We start from the raw sequence: 26,244 nt of genomic DNA, 5'->3' as shown, positions 1-26,244 counted from the left end.
GCTTATACAGGTACACTGATGGAAAAAAAAGTTATAACCACTGGAACACAAAAGGGCAAATGATTTATTGGCTCTTAAGGCTTAATTTAGTTATGTCACTTAGGAGTTAAAAATGCACTTAGGTTACTCTCTCACACAGGCGCTTTTTACCGCGATTAACGCAGCGTTTTGAATAGCACTTCAATTGCAGTATAACACTCCCATTAAAATCAATGGGGCCTCGCACACATGCGCTCGTTCGCGGCGCTGCACAGCATTTTCCAGCCCCGTAATTTTCTAGTGGAGTCTGCTTTATATTTGTGCGTTTAGCGCACCTCATCACCCATCACAATGATGGTGTTTGCTAAAGCACGCAGTCGGCCGCAGGGAGCTGCGTTTGAAATCGTGGCGCTTTGCTGCGTTCATGTGTGAGAGCGGCCTAAGGCGAATACATTTACATGAGACATAAATTCAAATTCTACAATTTAAAAAAGTAACATTTTCGGGAGTGTTTTTTTCCAATTTTAACTTGACTGACTGTTGGCTAGTTAAAGTGAATGTCGCCATTATTTCATCTAAGTAAGATCTAAATCCTGTGCTGATAAATTTCTTAGCATATCTTTATAGTGGTCAGGGCTAAAATTCAGCTGTACAGACATAGATTTACCAGCTATCAGGCTTTCTGTCCATGGTCGCCACAAGGGGGAGTTTCCTGCATTCTCTTTAATACAATGGATATAAGAAGTCTACACACCCCTGTAAAAATGCCAGGTTTTTGTCATCTTAAAAAGTCCGACAAAGATGAATCCTTATGTCCACCTCCGATGTGACCCGTTATCTGTACAATTCAACTGGAAAACAAAATGAAGTCATTTAGGGTGGAAGAATAAAAATAATGCAACTAAAATAATGTGGTTGTATAAGTGTGAATACCCTCTTACATTTGGGGATGTGGTTGTGTTTAGAATTAGCCAATCACATTTAAACTCATGGTAAATAATAGTCAGTACTCCGCTGCCATTATCTAAAGTGATTCTGATTCACCCCGTATAACGTTCAGCTCTTCTACTAGGATTTCCTGACATTTTCTTAGTTGCATGTTCAGTAAAAGCCATGGCCTGTAAAGAGCTTACCGCACAGCAACGGGATCTGATTGTTGGAAGGTATCAGTTAGGAGAACGGGACCAAACAATTTCTAAGGCATTACATATACCATGGAACACAGTGAAGATGGTCAGCAAGAAGTGGGTTAAATTTGAAATAAGAGTGACATTACCAACAACTAGACGTCCCTTAAAAATTGATGAAAAGACCAGAAGAAAATTTATCCTGAAGGCTGCCAAGAGGCCTACAGCAACATTAAAGGAGCTGCAGGACTTTTCATCAAGTACTGGTTTTGTAGAGCATGTGACAACCATCTCCCATATTCTTCATATGTCTGGGCTGTGGGGTAGGTGGTCAAGACGAAAGCCTTTTCTAACAAGAAAAAACTTCCAAGCCTGGCTATGTTTTGCCAAAACCTACATTAATTCTGCCAAAAGTGGGAGAACATGTTCTGGTCTGATGAGATCAAGGTTGAACTTTTTAGCTATAATTCAGAAAGGTATGTTTGGCACAAAGCCAACCCTGTGCATCACCAAAAGAGCAAGATACCCACATGGTGGAGGCAGCTCTATGCTTTGTGGCTGTTTTTCTGCTGCTGGAACTGGGGCTTTATTCAGTGTGAAGGGCATTATGGACAGTTCCAAATATCAGTCCATTTTGGCACAAAACCCTCAGGCCTCTGCTAAAAAGCTGGAGATGAAGAATTTGACCTTTCAGCCCAACAACGACCCAAAGCATGCCTTCAAATCAACAAAAGAATGGCTACACCAGAAAAGGATCAAAGTTTTGCAATGGCTCAGCCAGAGCCCAGACTCGAATCCCATGGAAGATCTGTGAGTTGATTTGAAGAGGGCGCTACACATTAGATGCCTTCACAATCTGGCATGATTTGGAGCACTTTGGCCTCATGCCCACGGCTGGGTTGGATTCGGACTGTGAAATCTTGCAGTGGAGTCAGACCTAGTGCCTAGCCAGAGACGCATACTCACTTGTCCGGATGTGTCCACGGTGAGTGTCTTGGCCGATGTGCAGTGCAGGGCATGACGCTGCTGTCACGCCGGTGATGATGCGAATCCGTGGTGATTTCAAAATTGACATTTTGGAATCGCGGCGGATCGGACGGCTTCCATTGACTGCAATGCAAGCCGTCCGTGTAATTTTCTGCACAAAATAGAGCATGCTGAGATTCTTCCCCATGAGTGGAAAATCGCTGTTGATTTCCACTCATGGCCATGGCAGAATCTTTTAACATGGCATACTACGGACAGACATTGCTGCGGAATTCGCGGTGGGCGTCTGGCCGTGAATTCTGTAGCGATAATCCGTCTGTGGGCATTGAGCCTTTTGCTAGAACAAGTGGGCAAAGATTGCAAGTCAAGATGTGGCATGCTGATAGACACCTACCCAAAAGACTGAATGCTGTCATATAGTCAAAAGGTACATCAACCACGTCTTCGTTTTATGGTGTGTATATTTATGCAACCACATTATTTTAGTCTTAGGGTTTTTTTCCCACCCTAAATGATCTCCGTTTGTTTTCCAACGGAATTGTACAGATAACGGGTCACATCGGAGGGGGACATAAATCTGAAAGGATTGATCTTTGTCAAACTTTTTAAGATGACATAAACCTGGCATTTTATCAGGGGTGTGAAGACTTTCTAATAATAATCTTTATTTGTATAGCGCCAACTTCTTCCGCAGCGCTTTAACATCCACTGTATGCTATGAGCTCCCTATGAGGGCAGCACATGCAGTCATTCACTTTATGGCCACATACAAAGTTCCTTTGTACTCTGGGATATTCTGTCATGAAAGTAAGAAGGGAGAAAGCTCCATACTACAGCATGCTCTGGAGCAGATCGTCTTTTTTTTCTCATGGATTTTGTATAAATTCCACAAACAAGAAAAATAATCCTATCCAACTTGTATATGAACCTGTGAGAATATAGCTCCATGTAAGGCAAGCAGAGATACAGTATCAGTCCACGGCAGTCTATGGGCACTGTGTTACAGGTCTGTGTGCACAAGCCTTTACTTTCTTGAACTATGTTTACAGCCTCCTTTTATTTCAACAGTAGGTATTACATTTTTCATTTACAAAACAGAGTATAACATGCTTAGTAATCACTCATGTTCAAAAAAATATATATACATATATTCATAAGCAGGCATTACCATACAAAATGATATATGGTGTGTTTTATACCCTAGAAAGTTGTAGAACAATTAACCAATAAACAGAGTAAATGGAAAAAGTAATGAAATACCAGGTATTAAGAAATGATTGTACTCTAAGCTCCAGTAATGTCTTCATATAGAACAAGGTGGGCCAGGTGTTGTTTAATGTAGATAATCATCCCAAGACACAATGGTTGTTGGCCATCCAGGCATTCCATATACAGTGAAATGTTACGTTAGTAACAAGCGTGAAGGCACCGCACACAAGCATTTTTTGCATAAACCTATGAGATATGAAAATATCAGCCTCTCCTATATTGGGAATGTCTAAGCTTTTACAATGTCTCAATTTGATAATGCTAAGATTTTACATCACCATATTCAAAATTTCAATGCAATAATACATGAGCCAATATTCAGCAACACTAAAGATGGAGACTCCGTGAGCAACCAAAGAGTCCCAGCATTGCTTAAAGGGGTTGTCCTGCGCCGAAACGGGTTTTTTTTTTTCCAATAGCCCCCCCGTTTGGCGCGAGACAAACCCGATGCAGGGATAAAAAAAAAAAAACGGGTAGTACTTACCCGAATCCCCGCGCTCCGGTGACTTCTTACTTACCTTGTGAAGATGGCCGCCGGGATCTTCACCCTCGGTGGACCGCAGGTCTTCTGTGCGGTCCATTGCCGATTCCAGCCTCCTGATTGGCTGGAATCGGCACACGTGACGGGGCGGAGCTACGAGGAGCCGCTCTCTGGCACAAGCGGCCCCATTCAGAAGGGAGAAGACCGGACTGCGCAAGCGCGTCTAATCGGGCGATTAGACGCTGAAGATTAGACGGCACCATGGAGACGAGGACGCTAGCAACGGAGCAGGTAAGTGAATAACTTCTGTATGGCTCATATTTAATGCACAATGTACATTACAAAGTGCATTAATATGGCCATACAGAAGTGTATACCCCCACTTTGTTTCGCGGGACAACCCCTTTAAGGAGAAGGCAGCTCCATAATATATATAGCAGACTTGCCCTATTGCCACAACCCCTCCAGCACTCAGACACACAGTTGGGGTACATTTGGGCCAAGAGAACTGGTGGATAATATGAATGCAATGTAATTTTCATTATAGTTTCCACATGTGAGCTACATTTGAGTGTTTATATATCAAGTCAAAAGCTTGCCTTCATTCTTTATCACTAAATTCTTGAGCCTGCTCCTTCTCCCATTCCCTCAGTGGGTATGTTTTTTGGAAATTTACATAATCATGTAGTAGTGTATATAGGCTTTAGCCTTTTGATTCCTTTTGATAAGATCTTAACTATGTTGGGGTTGCCCCGAAACGCTGAGGGTTTATGAGTACCTAAGAAAGGTTGTATTGTAATAGTCTCCTACAGTCAATTGATAACCGGGTAATAACTGCTTATATGGCACAAGAGAAGTCTCCATGCAATAATGGAGCAAGTGTGAAGATACCCAGTGAAACCCACCTGGAGATATTCAGAGCTCCAGAGCTATATAGTCTCTCGAGAGGACTCCTTGAGGCTTTGCATGATCGTGAAACTGTTTCCAGGCCTTGTATGATACGGGTCAGTAGGGGAAAGGTAAGAAGTTATAGGGTAAATTCCACAAAAGAGTTACAGCTAATGCCCCATCCGACCCATGACAAAGATGCATGTTAGGAGCAGCTGTCAGTCGTCATATGATGTTGCCTATTTTTGTCTTAATCCGCTTACAGGTACTGAGAGGGTTTCCCGTAAGACCAGGAGCAGAGACATGGTTATAATATGCAACTACCAGGATAGGTGAAAAAAAATGATTTGGGCAGTTAACCCCACCATCGCTGATGTCAAATGCCTCAGATATTTATTGTGGTCCTTCAGCTTAAAAAAATTTGAGTCCTTAAAGGAGTTTCCCAGAATCGTAACCGCAGGATAGGGCATGACTTGCTAATCAATGGTGGTCTCGCTGCTGAGACACATCCCGATCCTGCCAACAGGGGTCTTGTGTCCCCCTTTTCTTCTCACTGTGGGCTACACCCCCTGCGGTGAGGAGGAGCTCAGGTCGTGGAAACACATTGGCGCTCTATTCATCTTCAATGAAATTGCGTAGATAGCTTAGTGACTCTGTGGATAGAGGATAACTTGTGATTCTGGTGGAACCTCTTTAACGGGTTCAACAAATTTGACTAAATGTGTATGTGATTTCTCCATCATAAACGTAGGTTTACAAAACCTATTTGCTGTATCTATTCTACAGTTACAGACCTACCGATTTGGCTATATATGTTGATGCATACACCGATAAATTAGGAGAAAATATGGCAATGTGATTACAATCCATAATTGCTTGCATGAATGTACTTTTTCTTTTATATCAAGGTTATTTCTTTTTAGTCTTCTACAATCTGATGCAGCTGTTATTTTGCGAAAGTGATGAAATGCAACTTTGTGTCTTGCAGGTCTCGGTGAATGTCACCTTATGCTTGCTAAAGCCGCACTTGCTGATTTCCTTGATGCCAAAGCTGTGGATTCCATAGGAAAGGCTCTTGAATATTTGACAAGGTTCTTACGAAAAAATACTAATAATTTTCATCTCCCTAGTCTGCTATTATCATGCTCTTTGCATTTAAAGGGAATCTATCACCTCCGAACAGCACTATAAACTACTCCTAAATTATGGTTCTCATCAGGGATGTGACGAGGAGCTCGGGGGATGTATTTTTCATACTCCCCCACTCCCTCCATTGTGAAGTCTGCTAGTTGTATGAATTTCTGACTCTTTTTCGACCACTTTGCACTTTTATTGAAGTGCACACACACAGCTGTCTAGAAAACAGATCTAAAAGAGTCAGATTTTCAGACCATGTGTGGACTTCATTGCAGCATAGCAGGGGAGCAGGTGAGTATAAAGAATACATTCCCCTTCTCCGCATAGCACCATAACTTAGTTTATGCTGATGTTTGAAGGGGACAGGTACCCTTTAAGGCTATGGACACCTTGGGCGTGGAAAAAAATGTATATATTTTTACTTATGTTAGTGCTAACCTTGAGTAAAAGAAAAAAAAGCTTACTCTAAGGGTATTTTTACATGGAGCAAAAGTTGGCCGAAAAATCTCTCGAACAAGAGATTTTGAGAAATAGTTGCCACATGTAAAAATACTGAGCAAGAAATTGCTCATTTAGTCACTTCATTTCAGCTCACTGAAGAGAAGCGACCGGTGAAAGACTTCACACTCAATATAAACCAGCAGGCATTCATCTATGAATAACTGCCTATTCACTGTGAATTGAGGGGGGCTGCTGGAATAGATCTCCGGTGTCCTCGGCCTCCATTCACTGAACACAGTTCTATATGCCCATAGACAATCATTGGGCATGCGCTGGTAATTAAATACCTGCTGATGTCATTTTATCCCGGTGTGCCGATCACAGCTTTCCCCCTTCCCTAACCCTTTCCTCACCAGCTCTCCGTCTCCCTCCTCCCCTCCAAGCGGTTTGCAATGAGTGGGCGGGACTGGGCGGAGCTAAGCTCCCGCCCCTTGTACGCAGCCAGCAATGGGAGTGGGTGGGACAGAGGCCCCCGTCCCACCCACTCCCATTGCAAACGCCGGATTGGAGGGGAAAGGCAGAGAGCCAGTGAGGGGGAGGGAAGGGAGGGACTGCTCAGATGGAAGCGTATATTGACTGGCCGATATATGCTCGTGTAAATAAGCCCTAAATCCCATAAACTTTACTATGGTACAGTAATGCAATCGGAATTTAATATTAACTATCCAATCATTGCCCCAAATTTTCTTTTTTGATTATATCCTCTTTTCCGAAGATACAACCTCTCATGTTTACAACAAAATTTCCCAACTGTTCCAATGAAAAATCCACCGACAAGGGATCTAAGAGGAGACACCTCAGCTTTGTTCCCACCTTTAATACCATCCATCCAGAAATACGACCATTTACCTCACTTTTGCTTTAAATAAAGCAGTTTAACCCTAGCCAAAAATTTCTCACCAAAGCCCATCCTATGAAGAACAGCTCATAAATAATACCACTGGAAGCTGTCAAAAGCGTTAAGTGAAAAAATAGCTCAGCCCCACTGACCCGATGGTCCACTTGGAGATTCAAATACAAGGCTGATCTCACTGTATTAAATGAGTCATTACCAAAAGTAATTTGTTTGCACATACCTTCACCAGAGTTTTCACAGCAGTCATCAATAAAGATATTGGACAATAAGAATTGGGAAGAGACAAATCCTTTCCTGGTTTAGGAATTAAAACAATTATAGCATCTCTCATTGATGGTGGAGGCGTACCATTGTACAGTGATACGTTAAAAACTCTTAGTAAATGTGATAGAAGCATACCTTGATAGCATTTAGAAAATTGGTTTGGAAGACCATGAAACCCAGGCGTTCTTCTATTAGGGAGCGCTACTTCTGCATCCTTTAATTCATTCTGTGTCAAAGGAGCCCCAAATAGAGATGAGCGAGTATACTTGCTAAAGGCAATTGCTCGAGTGAGCATTGCCCTTAGCGAGTACCTGCCCGCTCGAGGCAAAAGGTTCGGGTGCCGGCGGCGGGCAGGGAGCTACGGGGGAGAGCGGGGTGGAACGGAGGGGAGATCTCTCTCTCCCTCACTCCCCCCCCCCCGCCCGCTCCCTCCTGCTGACTGCCGCTACTCATCGCTCCCCCGCGCCGGCACCCGAACCTTTCGTCTCGAGCGGCCAGATACTCGCTAATGGCAATGCTCGCTCGAGCAATTGCCTTTAGCGAGTATACTCGTTCATCTCTAGCCCCAAACATTACTCTTTGATCATCAGACAAAATTGGCAGTTGCACTCGAGCTAAATATCCATAAAGATCTTCATATTCCACACTTGGCTTAGAGGTATACAAATTTTTTTAAATGGAAGAAAAATGTCTCCAAAATTGAATCCTCCCCTATAATCAAAGAATTCTCAGGCCTTCTCAATGCTGCCACATAAGATGATGATACCCGTGCCTTAATTATAGAGGCCAAGAAGTGACCCCTTGCTTCCCCCTGCTCAAAAATCTTCTGCTTCATAAAAAGACCTCTACTTTTTGCAATACCTCTCACATGATCCGCAAGGTGCGACTGTGCCTTTTTCCAATTAATTTCGGCCTCATTAGTGGGAGAATGTGTATGTGCTTGCTCTGCTTCTAAAGCTCCTCACTGAAGGACCATAATAGCATCCTGAGATTTAGACTGATGTAAACCAATCCTCTTTATATAATGACCACATATAAATGCCTTCATAGCATCCCGCACTACGGTTACTGAGGAAGAACCAATATTATACAAAGCCTATTCCGTTCTAGCATTGCCATCAAGCAAATTTAGGCAGAGTGGTTTATCTTCTGAATTCTATCTAAACCAAATCCCCTACTATTAGTTGTCAACAACAAACAAAGTGGAGAGTGATCAGACAGCGATCGCGGCAGATATGCCACTCTACCAACATGAGAAAGCATAGATGGAGTACATATAGGGAGATATTTTCTGGAAAGGGTATTCTGCAAACTAAAATGGCAAGAATATTGTCTAACTTCTGGGTAACATCCTGACCCGGTCTTTATAATGTAGGACGTTTATCAAAGCCGTTCTTGGCTTGGCACCAGGTGGAGGTAATTTAGAAGGCACTCTGAGCCCTTTTCACAGCAAAGAAAGATGACAAAATATCTTCCCTGATTACTGATTTCAGCCATCCCTCAAAAAATTATCTCGGATACCATCCTTCCACCTTTTCTGGAACTCCCACCAGTTGTAAATTATTTCTCCTTAGTCTACTTTCCAGATCATCTGCTTTATATTGCAAAGTACAGATAGATTGATTTCATTTAATTGTATACTGTATAAGGACATTTTTTTTCTCCATTTCATTAATACATGTCTCTGCTTTAAACAGTCTTTCAGTAACTTTCTACAAATCGTGTCTTCTGAATCCTAAATCCTCTTTCAGGCTAGCAATCTGAACAGAAGGAGAGGCAAATACAGTATTACTTTTAATCACAGCTAGAAAAATAGAATGTACAGAAGGTTCATTTTGTATATCCACACCACTAACTTGTGCTGAAGTAGGCTGCATAATAGTATTCGCAGAGGCAGGTAAAGCTGATGAAGTATATAAAATAGGGCCATGCTTACCCCTCTCAATTAAGAAGTGAGATAATGTATTAGATGTTGCATCAGAGGAGGCAAACATAGCTGTAGTTATTGCATGAGCATTTTTTTATTGGGATTGCAGGAGGTGTTGAGCGAGCAAACTCTGCTAACCTGTTTGATCACTTTACCAAGAAATGGTGCGAAGCAGCAGAGTGTTCCATACATTCCACATGTTCACCCTGTTCAATACTCGATGTTGCTCCCAGGGTGGCACATGCCTGAGCACTATCCCAGATGCCTAAACACTATCTTGAAGCGCACTTGCACCAGCGGCTTCTCTCCTCGTTATTGCTGCTTGCAGCTTCAGTTGAGCATCAGACAGGCCTCACCGCAAACCAGCTTCCACTATTACTGCTCCTCCGCTTCGCCACTTCTCAACTCTCCTACAGCAGAAAATGTGATCCAAAACAATTAGCACAGAAGAGAGCCAAACTAGCACAACAGGTGGGAGTTTTCCTGGCGTGCCTCCACCGCTCATATCATGCTCTAGGCCAGGGGTCCCCAACTCCAGTCCTCAGGGACCACCAACAGGTCATGTTTTCAGGATATCCAATGGTAAGAACACCTGTGGCAATGTCTGAGGCACCGACAATAATTACATCACCTGTGCAACAATGAGGAAATCCTGAAAACATGACCTGTTGGCGGTCCCTGAGGACTGGAGTTGGGGAACACTGTTCTAGGCTACACTCCTAACTTGCCAACAACCGGTTCAGCTGCATTCTGAAAAACCATTGGTTTGCATCTGTCATAGCCATCACATAGTCTAAGGGATCTTCCCATCTTGGACATTTATAACCATCTTTAAATAAATGCAGGACAAATGGCTTTTGCAAGTAAACATTGCAACGTTATATATCAATGTATAGCAATACAAGTGAATAGCAGTGCGTACAAGACAAAACTTCACCAATGTGTCCCTCCTCCTACCCTCTGTGGGCTTACTGCACCGCACACTGTAATTTAATCCGACCTCACCATAGGTGGGAGAAGCGACCTTGCAGTGACGAGAAGAGAAGGATGCAGGACCTTCATCCTCAGGATCGTGGGGGGTCTCAGCATTGAGTTCCCCACCAATCAGACTTATATTACCTATCCGATGCTTATATAACTCATGACTTATGGTTGTTGCTCGTTTTGCATGAAAACTTTTTTTTTTGTTATAAATTCTAGGGCTGTCCAGCAGCGTTCTGAGCTTTTATGTTTGTGGAAACTACTTGGCGATTCCTGCACCTGTCTGCATCTGGTTTCTCCGGCCAAAGTCAAGCTCAGTGTTTTGGGCGTCCTTGTGGGACAGAATACACCTCAAAAGCTACTAAATAAGCCTGAGCTCTTGGAGCTTGGAGGAAGGTATGTACTAAGTATTTGATTTCTAATGCAACAATTGTACATTTAACCCCTTGAGTGGCACGCCCGGAAATTTTCCGGGACGAGCTCCACTGCTCATAGCGACATAGCCCGGATGGGAGCTGCAGAGCACAATGCCACAAGCTGTGGCAGTGTGCTCTGCCTGCACAGACCCACAGAGAACAAAGCAAGGGCTTTGAAAAAACAGCAGAAGATATTGCCGATATGCCGGCAATCTCCTGCTTTGTTTACAGGTTGCCATAGAGACCATCGGCTTGTCAGAAGCAAGCCGATGGTCTCTGTGGCAGGGAGAGCTTGGTGCTTGGCTGTGAGAGGACAGCTAGGTACTAGCTCTTACAGCAGAGATCAGAGAAAACCTCCGATCTCTGCTGTGTTAACCCTTTACATGCGGCAGTCTATGTGACTGCAGCATGTAAAGGGCTGTCACTGCAGCATGTAAAGGGCTGTCACCATCGGACCCCCGGAATGTGATCAGGGGGTCCTGATGGGTCCCTGTGGAAGTCCCCTAAAGGGACAAAAAAAAATAAAATAAAAAAAAAAAAAATAATAAAAACACTTGTCTCCCTTTACTTTGTAAAAAATCAAAAATACAATCACACATGTGGTATCCATGCGTCGTAATGACCCAGAGAAGGAAGTTAATACATTATTTAACCCCTTAATGACATGGCCCCTTTTTTTCTTTTTTCCCGATTTCTTTTTTTCCTCCCCCTATTTAAAAAAATCACAACTTGTCCCGCAAAAAACAAGCCCTTATATGGCCATGTCAATGGAAAAATGAAAAAGTTATGGCTCTTGAGACGCAACTGCAAAACTAGTTGAAATTCAATGATTAGACCATTTTAAATAACCTGCCCTGGTGGGCACGACAGGGTGGTAGGAAACCCACCACTCAAGGGGTTAAAGGGGTTGTCCCGCGCCGAAACGGTTTGTTTTTTTTTTAAACCCCCCCCCCGTTCGGCGCGAGACAACCCCGATGCAGGGGTTAAAAAAACCACCCGCACAGCGCTTACCTGAATCCCGGCGGTCCGGCGTCTTCATACTCACCTGCTGAAGATGGCCGCCGGGATCCTCTGTCTTCATGGACCGCAGGGCTTCTGTGCGGTCCATTGCCGATTCCAGCCTCCTGATTGGCTGGAATCGGCACGGGGCGGAGCTACACGGAGCTACACGGAGCCCCATAGAGAAGAGGAGAAGACCCGGACTGCGCAAACGCGGCTAATTTGGCCATCGGAGGGCGAAAATTAGTCGGCACCATGGAGACGAGGACGCCAGCAACGGAGCAGGTAAGTATAAAACTTTTTATAACTTCTGTATGGCTCATAATTAATGCACAATGTACATTACAAAGTGCATTATTATGGCCATGCAGAAGTGTATAGACCCACTTGCTGCCTCGGGACAACCCCTTTAAAAGTGAATTAGCAGGAGAGCGCCTTGCAGTAAGTACTATATTCAATATGAAGAAACCATAGGCATAACTCACCTGGTGCTCAGCAGGTCTCCTGTATAGTGAGAATCCTGCTTGCACAGGTGATCCAGGTAAATTTTTCAAAGTTTGTTTTAGAGGTCCTCCATAATCCAGTCAAGTGGAGAGCTGCAGTCCGAAGATACCCCAAATTGATAGTCAAAGCGAGGAAAACAAAATGTGTCAAAGAAGAAAAACTTCCTGCGCTCGTATGGTGATACCTGGTCCAGTAGTAAGGAGATAATCAATCCAATCCAAAATATGATGGTTATTCCCAAAAGTATAAAATTCCTTGAAGCCTGCAAGCTTCTATTGCAAAATAAAAGTACAACAATACTGTGCTGTGCAATGCGTTTCGGCGTAACATACGCCCCTATCAAACATAAACTCCTAACTTCTTAATACAACTATATATAGCCATATTACATACCATGTGTCCATTTGTAAAGGAATCACCATCTTCAAGCCATCTGTGTCCAGCACAGCTATGGCGCTGATGGTATGGCGTGATCCTCAGAGCGCCGTGGTGCCCGACTATTGGAACGCACATAGCGTTCCACATCCACGTGTCAGCGTGATGATGTCATTATGTTAGTTACCAAGGATGCTCCTGCTGAAGCCGGGATCGCCGGCATACACATCGTGCACGCTTCCTGACCGATGGGAAGTTATGTGTCCTGTGTATACGGCAGGTTCATGATATATTGTGATCTAATCCATTTACCCTTCTAAAAAGAGGTTGTAGATTATGATGCACTGGATCTCTCTCTCCATATGCTATCCTACATTATTAATTCACAGTGCTAACCCACTTCCCCCAGTACAATGAATTAAATAAAAGATATTAAATATTAATACAATATAGTAATTCCTTCCTTGCACCATCTTACCCATTCCATAACAAAAGTCCAATTCAAATTGATAATGCACCCCTCCAGGTCTACAAGTAATTATCTATATATAGAATGGGGAATAAACATATTTTGGATTGGATTGATTATCTCCTTACTACTGGACGAGGTATCACCATACGAGCGCAGAAAGTTATTTTTTTTCTTTTTGACACATTTAAAAGTAAAGAATATATGTATTGTCTATAGAAATCTGTGGATATGTCTGGTCTGTACGTCAGAAGGATTTCTTGCTGTATACACTAGTTTTACAGTCTAGACGTGGTCTAAACCTAGACCTATCATTTACAGCGGACCTCCATATATACCAAAAATGTATTTTACATCACTGTAGGTTGGACAATAGCTTTGTAAATACACTGAGAATAGAAGTAATCTGTTGGCACACTCCTGTTCCTTATTCTTTACAGGTGCTATGGTCGAGCCCTGAAACTTCAGTCCTCTGCAAACATATGGTGCGACCTTGGCATCAATTATTTCTACCAGGCTCAACACTTGCTGTTTTCTGACCCAGCAGGACGTAACCACAGTGACTTGTTGGAAAAGTCAGTGCAGGTAATGTTGTAAAGTTTGGGGTATTGCCACCCTTAACCCTTTCCAATCCACTGTCTGACGTCTGAAGACATTCTGATCGAAGGCTGTACAGCTCCGATGTCGGAGGACGTCTGGCAGGGTATTCTTACTGTATATTACTGGCCACTCTATTGCCGGAAGCCTCTCCAGCATGTCCCATACAGCAGTACTGGCTCTAGCCAGCAGATGGTGCTATTGTATAATGACAGAAAGAGAGAACTCCCTAGGAAACCCTGAATCCAAAATTGGATTGCAAAGGGTTAATAACCATTATGCAGCTTATGTATAGATACAGTATGTAGTTTTAGTTACGTTATACGGAGGTAATTGTTGTGGATTTTCATTGGGCAAGAAAATATAGTACAATACATGTGAATGGAGTTTAGAAAACTTCCATTCGCATGCAATGGGAAAAATTAATGCTGATTTAAAATGATCAAATGGTTCGGTACAGGCCTCAGTGTTTGGGTGAAAAAATATTAATTCCATTGCAATAGCATTCTCATTGTGAAACCACCATGGAACGTGGGACATTTGAGCTATCCATTAGTATAACGTAAAGGGGTACTTCCATCTCGGCCTTTCATTGTTGAAACGGGAATACCTGCATCTGGGATCCAACCACACCACCAGGGATTATGGAAAGAGCTGAGACGGCAATCTTAGGCTGTTTCTGTAACTCCCCATTAAAGTGAATGGGAGTTATGGAAACGGCATAAGACTGCTGCCTTGGATGTTTCTTTAATCCCCGGTGGCATGATCGGATCACAGACATGGGTATTCCTGTCCCAGCCATGAAAGGCTGAGATGGGAATACACCTTTAAGGTCAGGCAAAGCCATGATCTACATAGCCATTCTAGGTCTTCTATTAGCCAGCGCATATGATAGAATCCAGAATTGAGAAGGATATAAATTGGAGATTGTAAAAGGACATACATGGGTAATAGGATCATCTTTACAAAACTTACTCTAGCAGGTACAGTTAGGACTATGCCTGTGTTTTGGTCTTTACTAGGTCTATCAGAGGGAGAACAGTCAATGATTAATAGTCACCTACTATTTTAGAGACCCTAGCCCCTAAATAAGTGATTTCTATGGAGGTTCTTAGAGATTGGAGGGCCGCAGCAAGAATGCGTACCTGTATATCTAATGGGAGAATATGGGATTTTGGACCAATTGATTCAGAGGCCTGAGTAGGACCCACATATATAAACTAACTGTCTCCATCAGAGCCCCCTGTCTCAAGCCCTTTGCAATCAAGAAATATCTAAGAAACTGCTCCAGGAAATCAATGGCTAGAGCAGGTCACGTAGCTTTTCTTTTTCTACATTACTGTTGATTGCCTTGTGTAAAGATTATACTTCCAGCACAGATTCTGCAAGATCTTTTCCCCAGTCTAGTCTGCTCTAGAATATAGTACAGCCTGTATCATAGGGTCATTGCTGGGTTACAGTAGCCAAGTACATTATTTTATGGAATGCATTTACAAAGTTACTCTTTTTTATGTTGATTCATTCCATAAATCTAAAATCATTTTAAAGTGGTGTTCATCAGCTGACATACACTACAAAGGGGTTTCCCACTAAATACATTTGTAACCTATAAAATAGATGACAAATGTTTGATGCTGGGATGCCTGGATCAATAGAATGGGGGTCCCAAGTCTCCTGTTAATATTTACTTGTTCAGCCGTGTTAAGGGTGTACTTACATGGGCCATGCGAGTTGCGTCCTAGATTGTCATGCGCAGCTTGCATTGCACAGCATATGGACACTCCGTCTGTGCGCTGTCCAGTGTGCGGGATATTGCACAATACATGTCCTGTTCTCATGCGAGCGTCACACAAGAACAGGGAATGCAGCAACTTGTCAAACTTGGACCATCGGTTTGAGGGAAAAATTGCTTACTTGCGTTAATCCATTCAATGAATGTTGTTTTTTTTTTTTTGTTTTTTTTTTTACTGTGTGAGTTCTGTTTATTTTGCTATTGAATAGAACTCTTGTGGGAATATCACCTGTGTAAATAAGCCTTAATGAGGAGCGTGAATGGACTGATAGCTCTGCAACATTTGTTTAATGAGGAGCGTGAATGGACTGGTAGCTCTGCAACATTTTTTTTTTTTTAAATATAAATAGTGACATGGAAAGTTAGAATAAGCACAATAAAAACTTAAATTAAGCAATGGGTTTTTCTGTGACAATACATTCCCTTTAGACCTCCCTCACATAAGCGCTTTTTACCACGATTAGTGCGGCGTTTTCAGCACCGCACTAATCACGGTAGATCGCTCCCATTGTTTTCAATGGGACTGCTCACACAGGTACAGACAGCTGCTCGATCCCCGGTGCTTTTCAGCGCCACAATTGTTGAGCAATGCATGTTCTATTTGTGGGCGTTTTTAAACGCCCTGTGTCGCCCACTGAAAAGGCGGAGTTTTCAGCTCTGCTGAAAACGTGGCACAACTTGGTACCACGTTTTTGGCAGCGCTAAACACCCTAGGTACACTACATGGAAAAAATTAAAAATGCTGGCAAAACGCATGCCAGCGCTGCTGAAACCGCAGTAAACTCAGCATTGAAAAACACAGCGTTTCTGCAAACACTTCTGTAAGGGAGGCCTTAAGCATATGGTGCTGAATATATGGTAACCAATATACAGTACTTAAAGTGAGCTTGTCTCTGGGTTCAGTGGGACATTTATACATTTCAGCAGTTCTTACTCCACTTTAAATAATGCATGCAGTGTATAACACCTTTGTACTGGATTAAGCTGGTTGTCATCTACGGTATTACTGATAAAATGTTTGACACTGTTTTTAAACTAAAAAAGTGTTAAAAGCTTCTAATAACAGGTGCCGTCACTCATGCGGGGGGCTGCATGACAGTAATCTTCTGTTGCCCTGCCCGGAATTACTCCAGGGCTTTTTTGAACTGTTGAGGTTCAGCACTATGATTTTCCCAACAGGGCTGCTATAGTATGCAATGTCACAACCCATATTGTGATAGGAGTTGGTTGCAGCTTGTTCTGCTATATTCGCCACAAAAGCTTGCACACAGCTTGGGAATATAATGAGTGCATTACATAAAACAGCTGTGATTGTCAGTACTTCATTACAATAACACAACTGCTGGTTTAGGCTAAGTGGTATTTGAGCTAGAATAATTTAAGGGTTTTCCAGTTCTAGTACATGTCATATGGCTCAGACTTTATTTAAGCATGTTGTCATCTTCTCTGACTTTCTGCAATGTTGAGGTTTCAACTATAAAATATGCATCACTTTTAAAATAAATGTAGAGATGTAATTCTGCCACTATACGTTGCTGCTATTAAATGGATTTTTTTATTTCCTCACATATAGTGCATTAAAAAGTCAATCATGATGGACAGCAGTAATCACCAGTACTGGAATGCACTTGGTGTTGTTTGTTGTTCCAAAGGTAAGATCCCTTCTTTCCCGTTTCCCGCCCTTCTTTTCCGGCTCCCGCCCTTCTTTTCCGGCTCCCGCCCTTCTTTTCCGGCTCCCGCCCTTCTTTTCCGGCTCCAGCCTCTCCCCTCTCCTCTTTTCCGTCCCCGCCCCTCCCCTCTCCTCTTTTCCGCTCCCGCATATCCCCTCTCCTCTCCTCTTTTCCGCTCCCTCCCCTCTCCTCTCCTCTTTTCCGCTTCCTCCCCTCTCCTCTCCTCTCCTCTTTTCCGCTCCCTCCCCTCTCCTCTCCTCTCCTCTCCTCTTTTCCGCTCCCTCCCCTCTCCTCTCCTCTCCTCTTTTCCGCTCCCTCCCCTCTCCTCTCCTCTCCTCTTTTCCGCTCCCTCCCCTCTCCTCTCCTCTCCTCTTTTCCGCTCCCTCCCCTCCCCTCCCCTCTCCTCTTTTCCGCTCCCGCATATCCCCTCTCCTCTCCTCTTTTCCGCTCCCTCCCCTCTCCTCTCCTCTTTTCCGCTTCCTCCCCTCTCCTCTCCTCTCCTCTTTTCCGCTCCCTCCCCTCTCCTCTCCTCTCCTCTCCTCTTTTCCGCTCCCTCCCCTCTCCTCTCCTCTCCTCTCCTCTTTTCCGCTCCCTCCCCTCTCCTCTCCTCTCCTCTTTTCCGCTCCCTCCCCTCTCCTCTCCTCTCCTCTTTTCCGCTCCCTCCCCTCCCCTCTCCTCTCCTCTTTTCCGCTCCCTCCCCTCCCCTCTCCTCTCCTCTTTTCCGCTCCCTCCCCTCCCCTCTCCTCTCCTCTTTTCCGCTCCCTCCCCTTCCCTCTCCTCTCCTCTTTTCCGTTCCCTCCCCTCCCCTCTCCTCTCCTCTTTTCCGTTCCCTCCCCTCCCCTCTCCTCTCCTCTTTTCCGTTCCCTTTTCTTTCTTGCTGTAGTCCCAAATATTACAATCTGCAGATATATCATTGAGATATGTCAGATGCTGTTATTTGCATGGGTCTGTGAGCTGTGACAGGATTGAGGTCTTACTTATTTTATATTTTAATGATTTCCTTTAAATTAAAGGGGTATCCTAGGACTTTTTGAATTTTTTCTATTTATGGACCGGCATGGGATCCTCACCGATCTGCCGATTCCCAGTGCCATTGTCACTATGGACAGTGCAAGAGGCTGATCACCCAGACCATAGCGCTGCAGCCCGGTATGGCATTGCAGGCACAGCTCCCATTGAATTCCCTACCAGAATCAGATGATCAGAGGGGATCCCGAATGGGATGGGGCGGTCAATCACTTATTGATGACCTTTCCTGAGGCCAGGTCATCAATAGAAAAAATTCAAAATGTCCCAGACAACCCCTTTTTATGTAATCTTACATTTTTTTTAGATGTGGACAACAAGGCCGTAGCTCAGCACGCTTTCATCAAGTCAATTCAGTGTCAGCAAAATGTGAGTTTTTTATTTTCTTTGTTAACCCAACTTTATTCAGTTACATGTGTTTTTAGGAAGCTTTAAAGTGAGCTAAACCCATTTTTAACTATATTTTAAATATCTTTTGCAGAATGTCATTGCTTGGACTAATCTTGGTGCTTTATATTTGTTGAATGAAAGTATTGAGGTAAGATACACATTGTGCATATTTCCACATTCACTTCTTATATTGTCAGTTTTCCCCAAGCTGGTAAATAGAGATTAGCCTCTATGATGTCTCTCATACTCTGAAGCACATCCCCAGAAGCAGCCGTAGGGAGAACATTATACAGTAGTAATGAGCAGTGTTGCTGTGAATCCAGGACTGAGGTGGGATAAGAACTTACCTGCAGTGTCTACAGGGAACCTGTGATAGTCTAAACTTATAATGAGACTAGTTTTCAGACTGCTTCTGTCTTCCTCCATGCTGCAGCTCTATCTCCTCAGATTGGCTGCTGTACACAAGCAAGTCCACCAGTAGCTCACCAGGAGTAATGCAGGGACAGCCAATGTCCTCCACAGTAATGGCAGAATAATTATTAATTACAGGATATTAAACCACCGGTGAGGAAAAGATTATCAGCTAATTGACACACATACTAGTGGGAAAACACCTGAAGATTTGCTTTAAAGGAGTTTTCCAGAGAGAATACTATTGATGACCTATCCTCCAGTGCAGCTCAATGAAATCAACGTGAGCTGTGCCTGCAGTTACATGCGCCAGCTGCTTCACAGAGGTCGGAGCAAAGACTTCCACTCCGACCCCTGTGTAATTTCTTGAAAAAGGCCCTCTGGAGAACAGAAACGTGTTGCTTGTTGTATACCTTGCCGGTACTGGTGTATTATGTCGCCACCGGAAGTTAGGTGAGGCGACATAATACAGCAGCTTTGACATAAAGTAATGCCCCCAGCTTATGATTGGCAGAGGGCGTGTTTCATCCCCTAAGTGCTGTTGTCCGTCGGGGAGGACAGCGGCAAGAGTGGGAGTGGCGGCCACCGCGGCCAAAGGAACAGGAGGAGAGGCGCCGTCAGTGCCACAAGGAGAGGAGGCAGCAGCGTCGGCGGGGCCAGGAGGAGAAGCGGTAGCTGTGGTGAGGGGATGAGAGGCAGGGGCAGGAGGAGATGTGGCGGCAGAGGCGGCGCCTAGAGAATAGGAGGAGACTCAGCAGCAGGAGAGCTCCAGGTCGTAGCAGCAGCGTCTGTATGGATTTTTACCTGGCCTGTAGGGCTATGGTTAGGCTTACATATAATGTAAGCCTAACAGGAAAAATAACCCTAACCCTCCTGCCCAAGGAAAAATCCATAAAGATTTCTGCCAATTGGGAGCTATGGGCGTGACAGGGGCATTTTCCTCCATGTAACCCCTGTCAAACCCCTAGCTTCCGGTGGCGTAAAGGTACACCAGTACCTACCCTACCTACTGTATATCTCGTTTGGAATAAAGATGATCAACTATTGAGGACCTGGCTTCCTTGGATTTCTAAACCGTTTATCTGGTGACTACCATCAGGAGGGGATTTCTGTGTATTGAACCCATACCCCCCTCCTTCAATGTAAGTTTCCTTCTCTTTTTTAACTAAAAAGTGAAAAAAAGGAACAGGAATTTCTTTTATGAGCATAGGAATTTTTTATAACATTTTTTTTGTTCTGCTCCTCTGTATAATTGCTGATCGTTCATGGTCCCGAGCGATGGACCCCAGCCGATTAACTATTGATGACCTATCTTGAGGATAGGTCATCAATAGTATTCTCTTTGGAAAACCCCTTTTAAGTCATTGTAATTGGTTACTGTAAAGCAAGACTTCTAGCAATTAGTATAATGTGATGTTTAGTGCATATGTAGAAGTAGCATCTGGGTGATTAGCGCAGGGGGAGAAGTAGTGACTGAAAGGGGCAATTTTCTGTAATAAGATATATTAGCAGGTGTCTTATAAACACTTTTATTTGATTTATGGGAAGGAGAATTGAAACAACATTTCCTCTTTTCAAACAGATGAGCTTTCGTCCTGAGGTTACTGTAAATCATCTTATTTGTACTTTTATTTCACAGCTAAGCCATCAAGCTTTCAAAGTAGCCCAGTCCCTTGATCCGTCGTACGTGAGATGCTGGATTGGCCAGGTGAGTTCCTGACAAGTGTATGCCTTGGCTCCATGATGATGCAGCCATTACATAGTAGAAGATAATGTATAGTATTCTTAATCCCTGGATGTCTGTTACAGGAAAAATATGGAGAAAGTGATTACAATGATGTAACACTGACCCACTTAACCAGCATGTGTAATGGTCCGGAGCCCAGGGCTGCATCCACAGCTCTATAAATCAGTCACTGTACATGAATCTGATGTAGTAAGTCCTACTACATTACAGAAGCTAATAAAAAGCTGTAAGGGGATGCCTGATAATAGCTTGTAAACTGCGTCCAGTGACAACCCGCAAAACTCTGAATGCTATACTACGTATAGTAATGGCTGCAACTCAAAAGTAGTGCAAAATAAGGAATGTAAAAATGTACAATGTATGTCCGTATTCATGTCAGTGCAACTTAAATCAGACAGTGCGTAGACATCTATCTGTGTGCTGTCCGATATTTAGTGACCTTGCACATAAGCACATGCTATTCTTGCTCATGACAACGGATGAGAGGAGGACATGCAGCAATGTTTTCCGTCTGGCCATGTGACTAACCTCATAGGTTATTAGGCGGCTGTGGAATACTAGGACATCACACTGCCTGAATATACGCCAGTCTGAATGGACCTTATGCCACTATTTATGTAGATTATATGTATACACATGGTGTTCACAGGGTGGGCAAACACTTTGAAACCGTTTTGTGTATTTTGTAGAGTACAAATCTAGAACTCCATTTCCCAAACTTTGAACATGAGCTATAATAAGAGATGAGCGAGCATGCTCGGTTAGAGCAAGTACTTGAACAAGCATCGCTTTTTTCAAGTAACTGCCTACTCGTCGGAAAAGATTCGGGGGGTGAGCGGGGGGAAGGGAGAGAGAGAGAGATCTCCCCCCTGCTCCGACCCGCCGACCCCCAAATCTTTTCGGACGAGTAGGCAGTTACTTGAAAAAAGCGCTGTTCGTTCGAGTAATTGCTCTAAGCGAGCATGCTCGCTCATCACTAGCTATCATCGTATCATCATTTTAACTGCTGTTACTATAAATTACAATGAACAAAAATGGTTACTGCGGTCTCATTCCACAAATATCTGTGCTTTCCTTAGGCCCTGATTGCTGAAACTGTTGGAAGCTATGAAACGATGGATCTCTTCAGGCATACGACTGAACTTAGTATGCATGTAAGTTTATTGGTTTTCCCCTTCAGCATTTCTTTGGAATACCCCCTTGACGTAATTGAGTCAAAAATGTTTTGGTTTTTGGCTGAAACTGATTATATTATTGCTGTTGGACAAAATCTCACCAGCCAAAGTGAAGTGAGGATACATTACATAAAGGATGGTATTTAGGGGTTCACACAACGTCTGTATTGTAAGGGACTTATCCCGGCAGTCACTTTCAGCTATCCTCTTACATTGGAGGATTACACCGTGAAACACACCTTTAGTCATAGTAGGTGGGATGAATATATAAAATACAGTTTAGGAGGTCACAATGATAGCAGCTGCAGTTGGGAATGATTTATGTTCATACCTTAGGCTCATATAGATAATGACTTTGTCCAGGATATGTGGGATACATCCATAGTTAGGCGCTCTGGACAACTTTTTCTTCTATAGAAACTTTTCTGCAGACATGTCTTTCCCTTCATTAACAATCTTTGCTATCTGCTTTAACAGACTGAATATTAGCAGTAGAGATGAGCGAGCACGCGCGATTAAGGCTAATGCTCGAGAGAGAGAGCATCGGTCTTTTCAAGTAACTGCTTACTGTTCTGAGCACCATGCGGGGGGGAGCGGAGGGGAGAGAAAGATCTCCCCCCCCCCCCCCCCGCCATCGCACCCCCCCGTATGGTGCTCGGATGAGTAAGCAGTTACTCGAAAAGACTGATGCTCGATTGAATATCAGCCTTATTAGCTCATCTCTAATTAGCAGCATTCATATTGGCAATTATGAGCACTACTTCTGCTCTGTTATAGAAGCTTTCAGACCATAGAAAGCCACTTTAATTTTGTTTCTCAACAATTCTTCACTTGTAGACTTGCTTCTCTTCATATTTCACACTCTTGCTGCATAACCACATAATACTGCATCATATGGTGAGATGTTCTCTTTAACCACTTGTGTACTGACCGGCATCTATGTACGTTAGGCTTTCACTACAGGGCAGTTTTTGTCAAACTACCCACAGCACAGGCAGAGTGGTTTACCTCTGCCATACTTATTGCATCACGTGGCATTGCCAGTTGCTCTGTTTGAGCTAGAACTACTAATTCTCAGTACATCTAGATTAGCACTAATGCATGAGTTCCAAATCTGTAGCTAATATGATGACTCCTGTTAAAGGTAAAATGCATAATGTAAAAATGAGTTACAAATTTACAATTTCCTTAAAAGGCTCCTTACATGAGAGCAGAGGATTGGAGTAACACTTGACTGCTGATGCAGACTACATTCAGGGGTTGTTTGTACTTTATCCTGGAGACATGTAGGATTGCATAGGGGCTATGCATACAATATAGTAAGATATCTTTAATAAAGACAATTTGTGCTCCATCTTCATATTTTATTTTAAAGGGATTATCTGAGTTAATAAGAAAAATGGCCACAAAGCCAGAAGTTGTGCAACAATAACAAAGGACATTATTGCTCACCCATTAGTTCAGATGCATTTCCGGCATCATCCCTCCATTCCTCCCCATAAGGCTTCACTTACTTTGCTGCAGCGGTAACATGTCCTTATGCTCCACATGACCAGTGCAGCCAATCACTGGCATCAGCAGTCTTCTGCCATTTACCATTGAGGCCAGTGATAGGCTGCCACAGTCATGTGGGATGTACAGGCACATAATGCTGTAGCCAAGTAAGCAAAGCCTGGCTGCAAAGTCCATAGTGGCAGTGCTGGAGCAAACTAAATGGCCGAGTATATCTTCCTTAGTTGTCATAGCACAATTTCTGGCTTTATGGTACCTTCACACAGGACGACTGTCACTCCTGTGCTTTCACATTGGAGCTTTAGTAGTTCAGTAAATGGAGCCGGAGTACGCCGGAGATCTCTTCCAGCTGCCCACCTTTATTCTCAGTGAACAGGCAGTCATTCAAAGTTTGAACGCCTGTTTATACTGAGCGAGAACTTGCTCACTAGTTTTTTTTAGTTTCAGTGATCTAAAACTAAGTGACTAAAGAGAAATGTCTCGCTCAGTGCCCTGTGTTGGCTGCTGTGTGTACACGGGACGACTTTCCCCGAAAATCTCTGTATTTGGGCGATAATTGCCCAGTGTAAAAGTACCTTTAGCCACATTTTTATTAACTTTGACAACCTCCTTTAGGCCTCATGTCCACGGGGAAAATCAAGCCCGCTACGGATTCTCCATGGAGAATCCGTAGCGGGTCCCTCCTGCCCCGCGGACATGAGGGCTGAAAATAGCAATTACTCACCTCTCGCACGCTCCGGATCTTCCCTTCTTTGCGGCTTGATCTTCTCTCCGTCGCGGCCGGATCTTCTTTCTTCGGCCCGGTGGATGTGCACGGCACGTTGGTTGCGTGCCGCGCGCATGCGCCGGCCCGAAGAAAAAAGATCCGGCTGCGAAGAAGGGAAGATCCAGAGCAGGTGAGTAATTCTGATTTTAGGTCTCCCGCGGATCCGGACGGCTTCCATAGGCTTCAATAGAAGCCTGCGGGAGCCGTCCGCGCGGGAGACCCGCACTAAAATGGAGCATGTCCATTTTTTTTCATGCTCCATATTTTTTTTAAATCACTTTTATTGACCATCCACGGGTATTTATCAATGCATCCCTATGGGGTGCGGATCCGCATGCGGGTGATCCGCTGCGGATTTTAATTATTATTTTTCCCGTGGACATGAGGCCTTAATGTATTGGAACTATAAAACAATGTTTGCAAAAGTGCAACAAATTATCGTACTAGCGAGCACTCTTCCCCACAAGCCAATGCTCAGCCCGTATAGGAAAAAAATGAAGCAGGTGCTTATTGACATGCATGTTAGTTAGCATTCATCAGGTTGTGCTGCAAACTCTGCTCATATAAAAGCAGCTACTTGTGTTCCTGAACTTATGAAAAGGCATGCTTATTTCCAAAACCATGTTTTTTATTGTTCTGTTTGTTCTTTCTTAGACTGAGGGAGCAAAGGGATATGCTCACTGGGTCTGTGTGACCCTCTTGGATAAAAGCAATAGGAACACGGAGCTTTACCGCTATAACATTGTTCAGATGAATGCCATCACTGCAGCTCATCTAGCTCTAAACAAATACACAGGTAACTGATCCCAACCATTGCGCTCCATTTGATTTTATTGTATTTTACAGTTATTTTGCTTTTGCTTTCCACTGAACTAGTTGAAAGTGGAACATGCCGAAATTATGCAAATCTAATATCAACAAGCGTAAGAGAAGTGTTTCATTCCATAATATATTGTTTCCTATCCTATCAACAGAACGGATACAAAGTGATGCAACGGCATTTGGAATGCTGGGATATTTAAATGAGCACTTAAAGTTAAAGAGACAAGCAAAGGACGCTTATGAAAGGTAATGGCTATGTAATAATACATTCATATATAATATATGGCTATATAGATCCTAACTGCACATACCCTGTAGGACTTCTGTAGCCGTCCACGGCATATGCTGTATTTGGAGCAGGCTCAAGAGCCCAACCGCTTCATGCACAGCATGTGTTGGCAGTCTCAGACAGCCGACACCTGCCCGCACAGCCGTGACCAGAGATAACTCAGAACTGACATCAGCAAGGGTTAACAGTTGCGATGAGACAGCAGCATGTAAATATCCCAATCAATAGGGATTTATGTGCCCCAGAGGTTTTCCCTTCAGTGGTGTCATGCCGGTGTTATGGCAGCCTGGGGCTGCTGTAGGTCTCCAGGATTACCATGACTGCTTGCCTATTAGGGGGGTGTGCCTGCGGCACATCTTTCATAAGCAGTCTACTGAAATGCAGTATAATGCAGTACCATAGTATTGCTTTATACCATATTAGTGATCCAACAATTGCATGTTTAAGTCCTCTGTGAAGACTAACAGAAATAGTAAAAATAAGTAAAATGAAGAGTTTTTAATTATTTTAAAAATAAAAAATATTAAAAGCTAAAAACCTGTCCCAGTTTTAACATCCACAAAATAAGAAATAAAAAAAAAACTATTAATTGGTATCGCTACATCCATAAAGGTCCAATTTATTAAAATATCACATTATTAATCATGCATGGTTAAATCCATTAAAAAAAATTTGCAAGGGTAGAATTGCGCTTTTTCAGTCAAGAAAAAAATAGCAATCAAAAATCGTATGTTCCCTAAATTGGCACCAATACAAACTACAGCTCATTCTGCAAAATACCAGCCCTCACACAGCCCCATCAACGGACAAATAAAACATTCATCGAGTTTAAAAATATGGCAGTGGAAAAGCAACTCTTTATTTTTTTATTTTTTTATTTTTTTTAG

General features: G+C 43.3%; 1 protein-coding gene across 1 annotated transcript in view; it reads left to right on the top strand.

Annotated features, from left to right (window-relative positions):
- SKIC3 (SKI3 subunit of superkiller complex) overlaps window positions 1–26,244 on the top strand; it is a 114,102-nt gene that overhangs the window by 41,500 nt on the left and 46,358 nt on the right. Inside the window, exons 18-27 of the mRNA XM_066603004.1 lie at window positions 5,720–5,822; window positions 10,617–10,793; window positions 13,601–13,745; window positions 17,123–17,201; window positions 18,553–18,614; window positions 18,727–18,783; window positions 20,686–20,754; window positions 21,873–21,947; window positions 24,901–25,042; window positions 25,221–25,314. Of these exons, the coding sequence (XP_066459101.1) occupies window positions 5,720–5,822; window positions 10,617–10,793; window positions 13,601–13,745; window positions 17,123–17,201; window positions 18,553–18,614; window positions 18,727–18,783; window positions 20,686–20,754; window positions 21,873–21,947; window positions 24,901–25,042; window positions 25,221–25,314 (1,003 nt within the window). The remainder of the gene's footprint in view (window positions 1–5,719; window positions 5,823–10,616; window positions 10,794–13,600; window positions 13,746–17,122; window positions 17,202–18,552; window positions 18,615–18,726; window positions 18,784–20,685; window positions 20,755–21,872; window positions 21,948–24,900; window positions 25,043–25,220; window positions 25,315–26,244) is intronic.

The sequence above is a fragment of the Eleutherodactylus coqui genome, chromosome 5 (genome assembly GCF_035609145.1).
Source record: "Eleutherodactylus coqui strain aEleCoq1 chromosome 5, aEleCoq1.hap1, whole genome shotgun sequence".
In the NCBI taxonomy this organism is placed as follows: Eukaryota; Metazoa; Chordata; class Amphibia; order Anura; family Eleutherodactylidae; genus Eleutherodactylus; species Eleutherodactylus coqui.
This window is presented reverse-complemented; position numbering and strand designations above follow the sequence as displayed.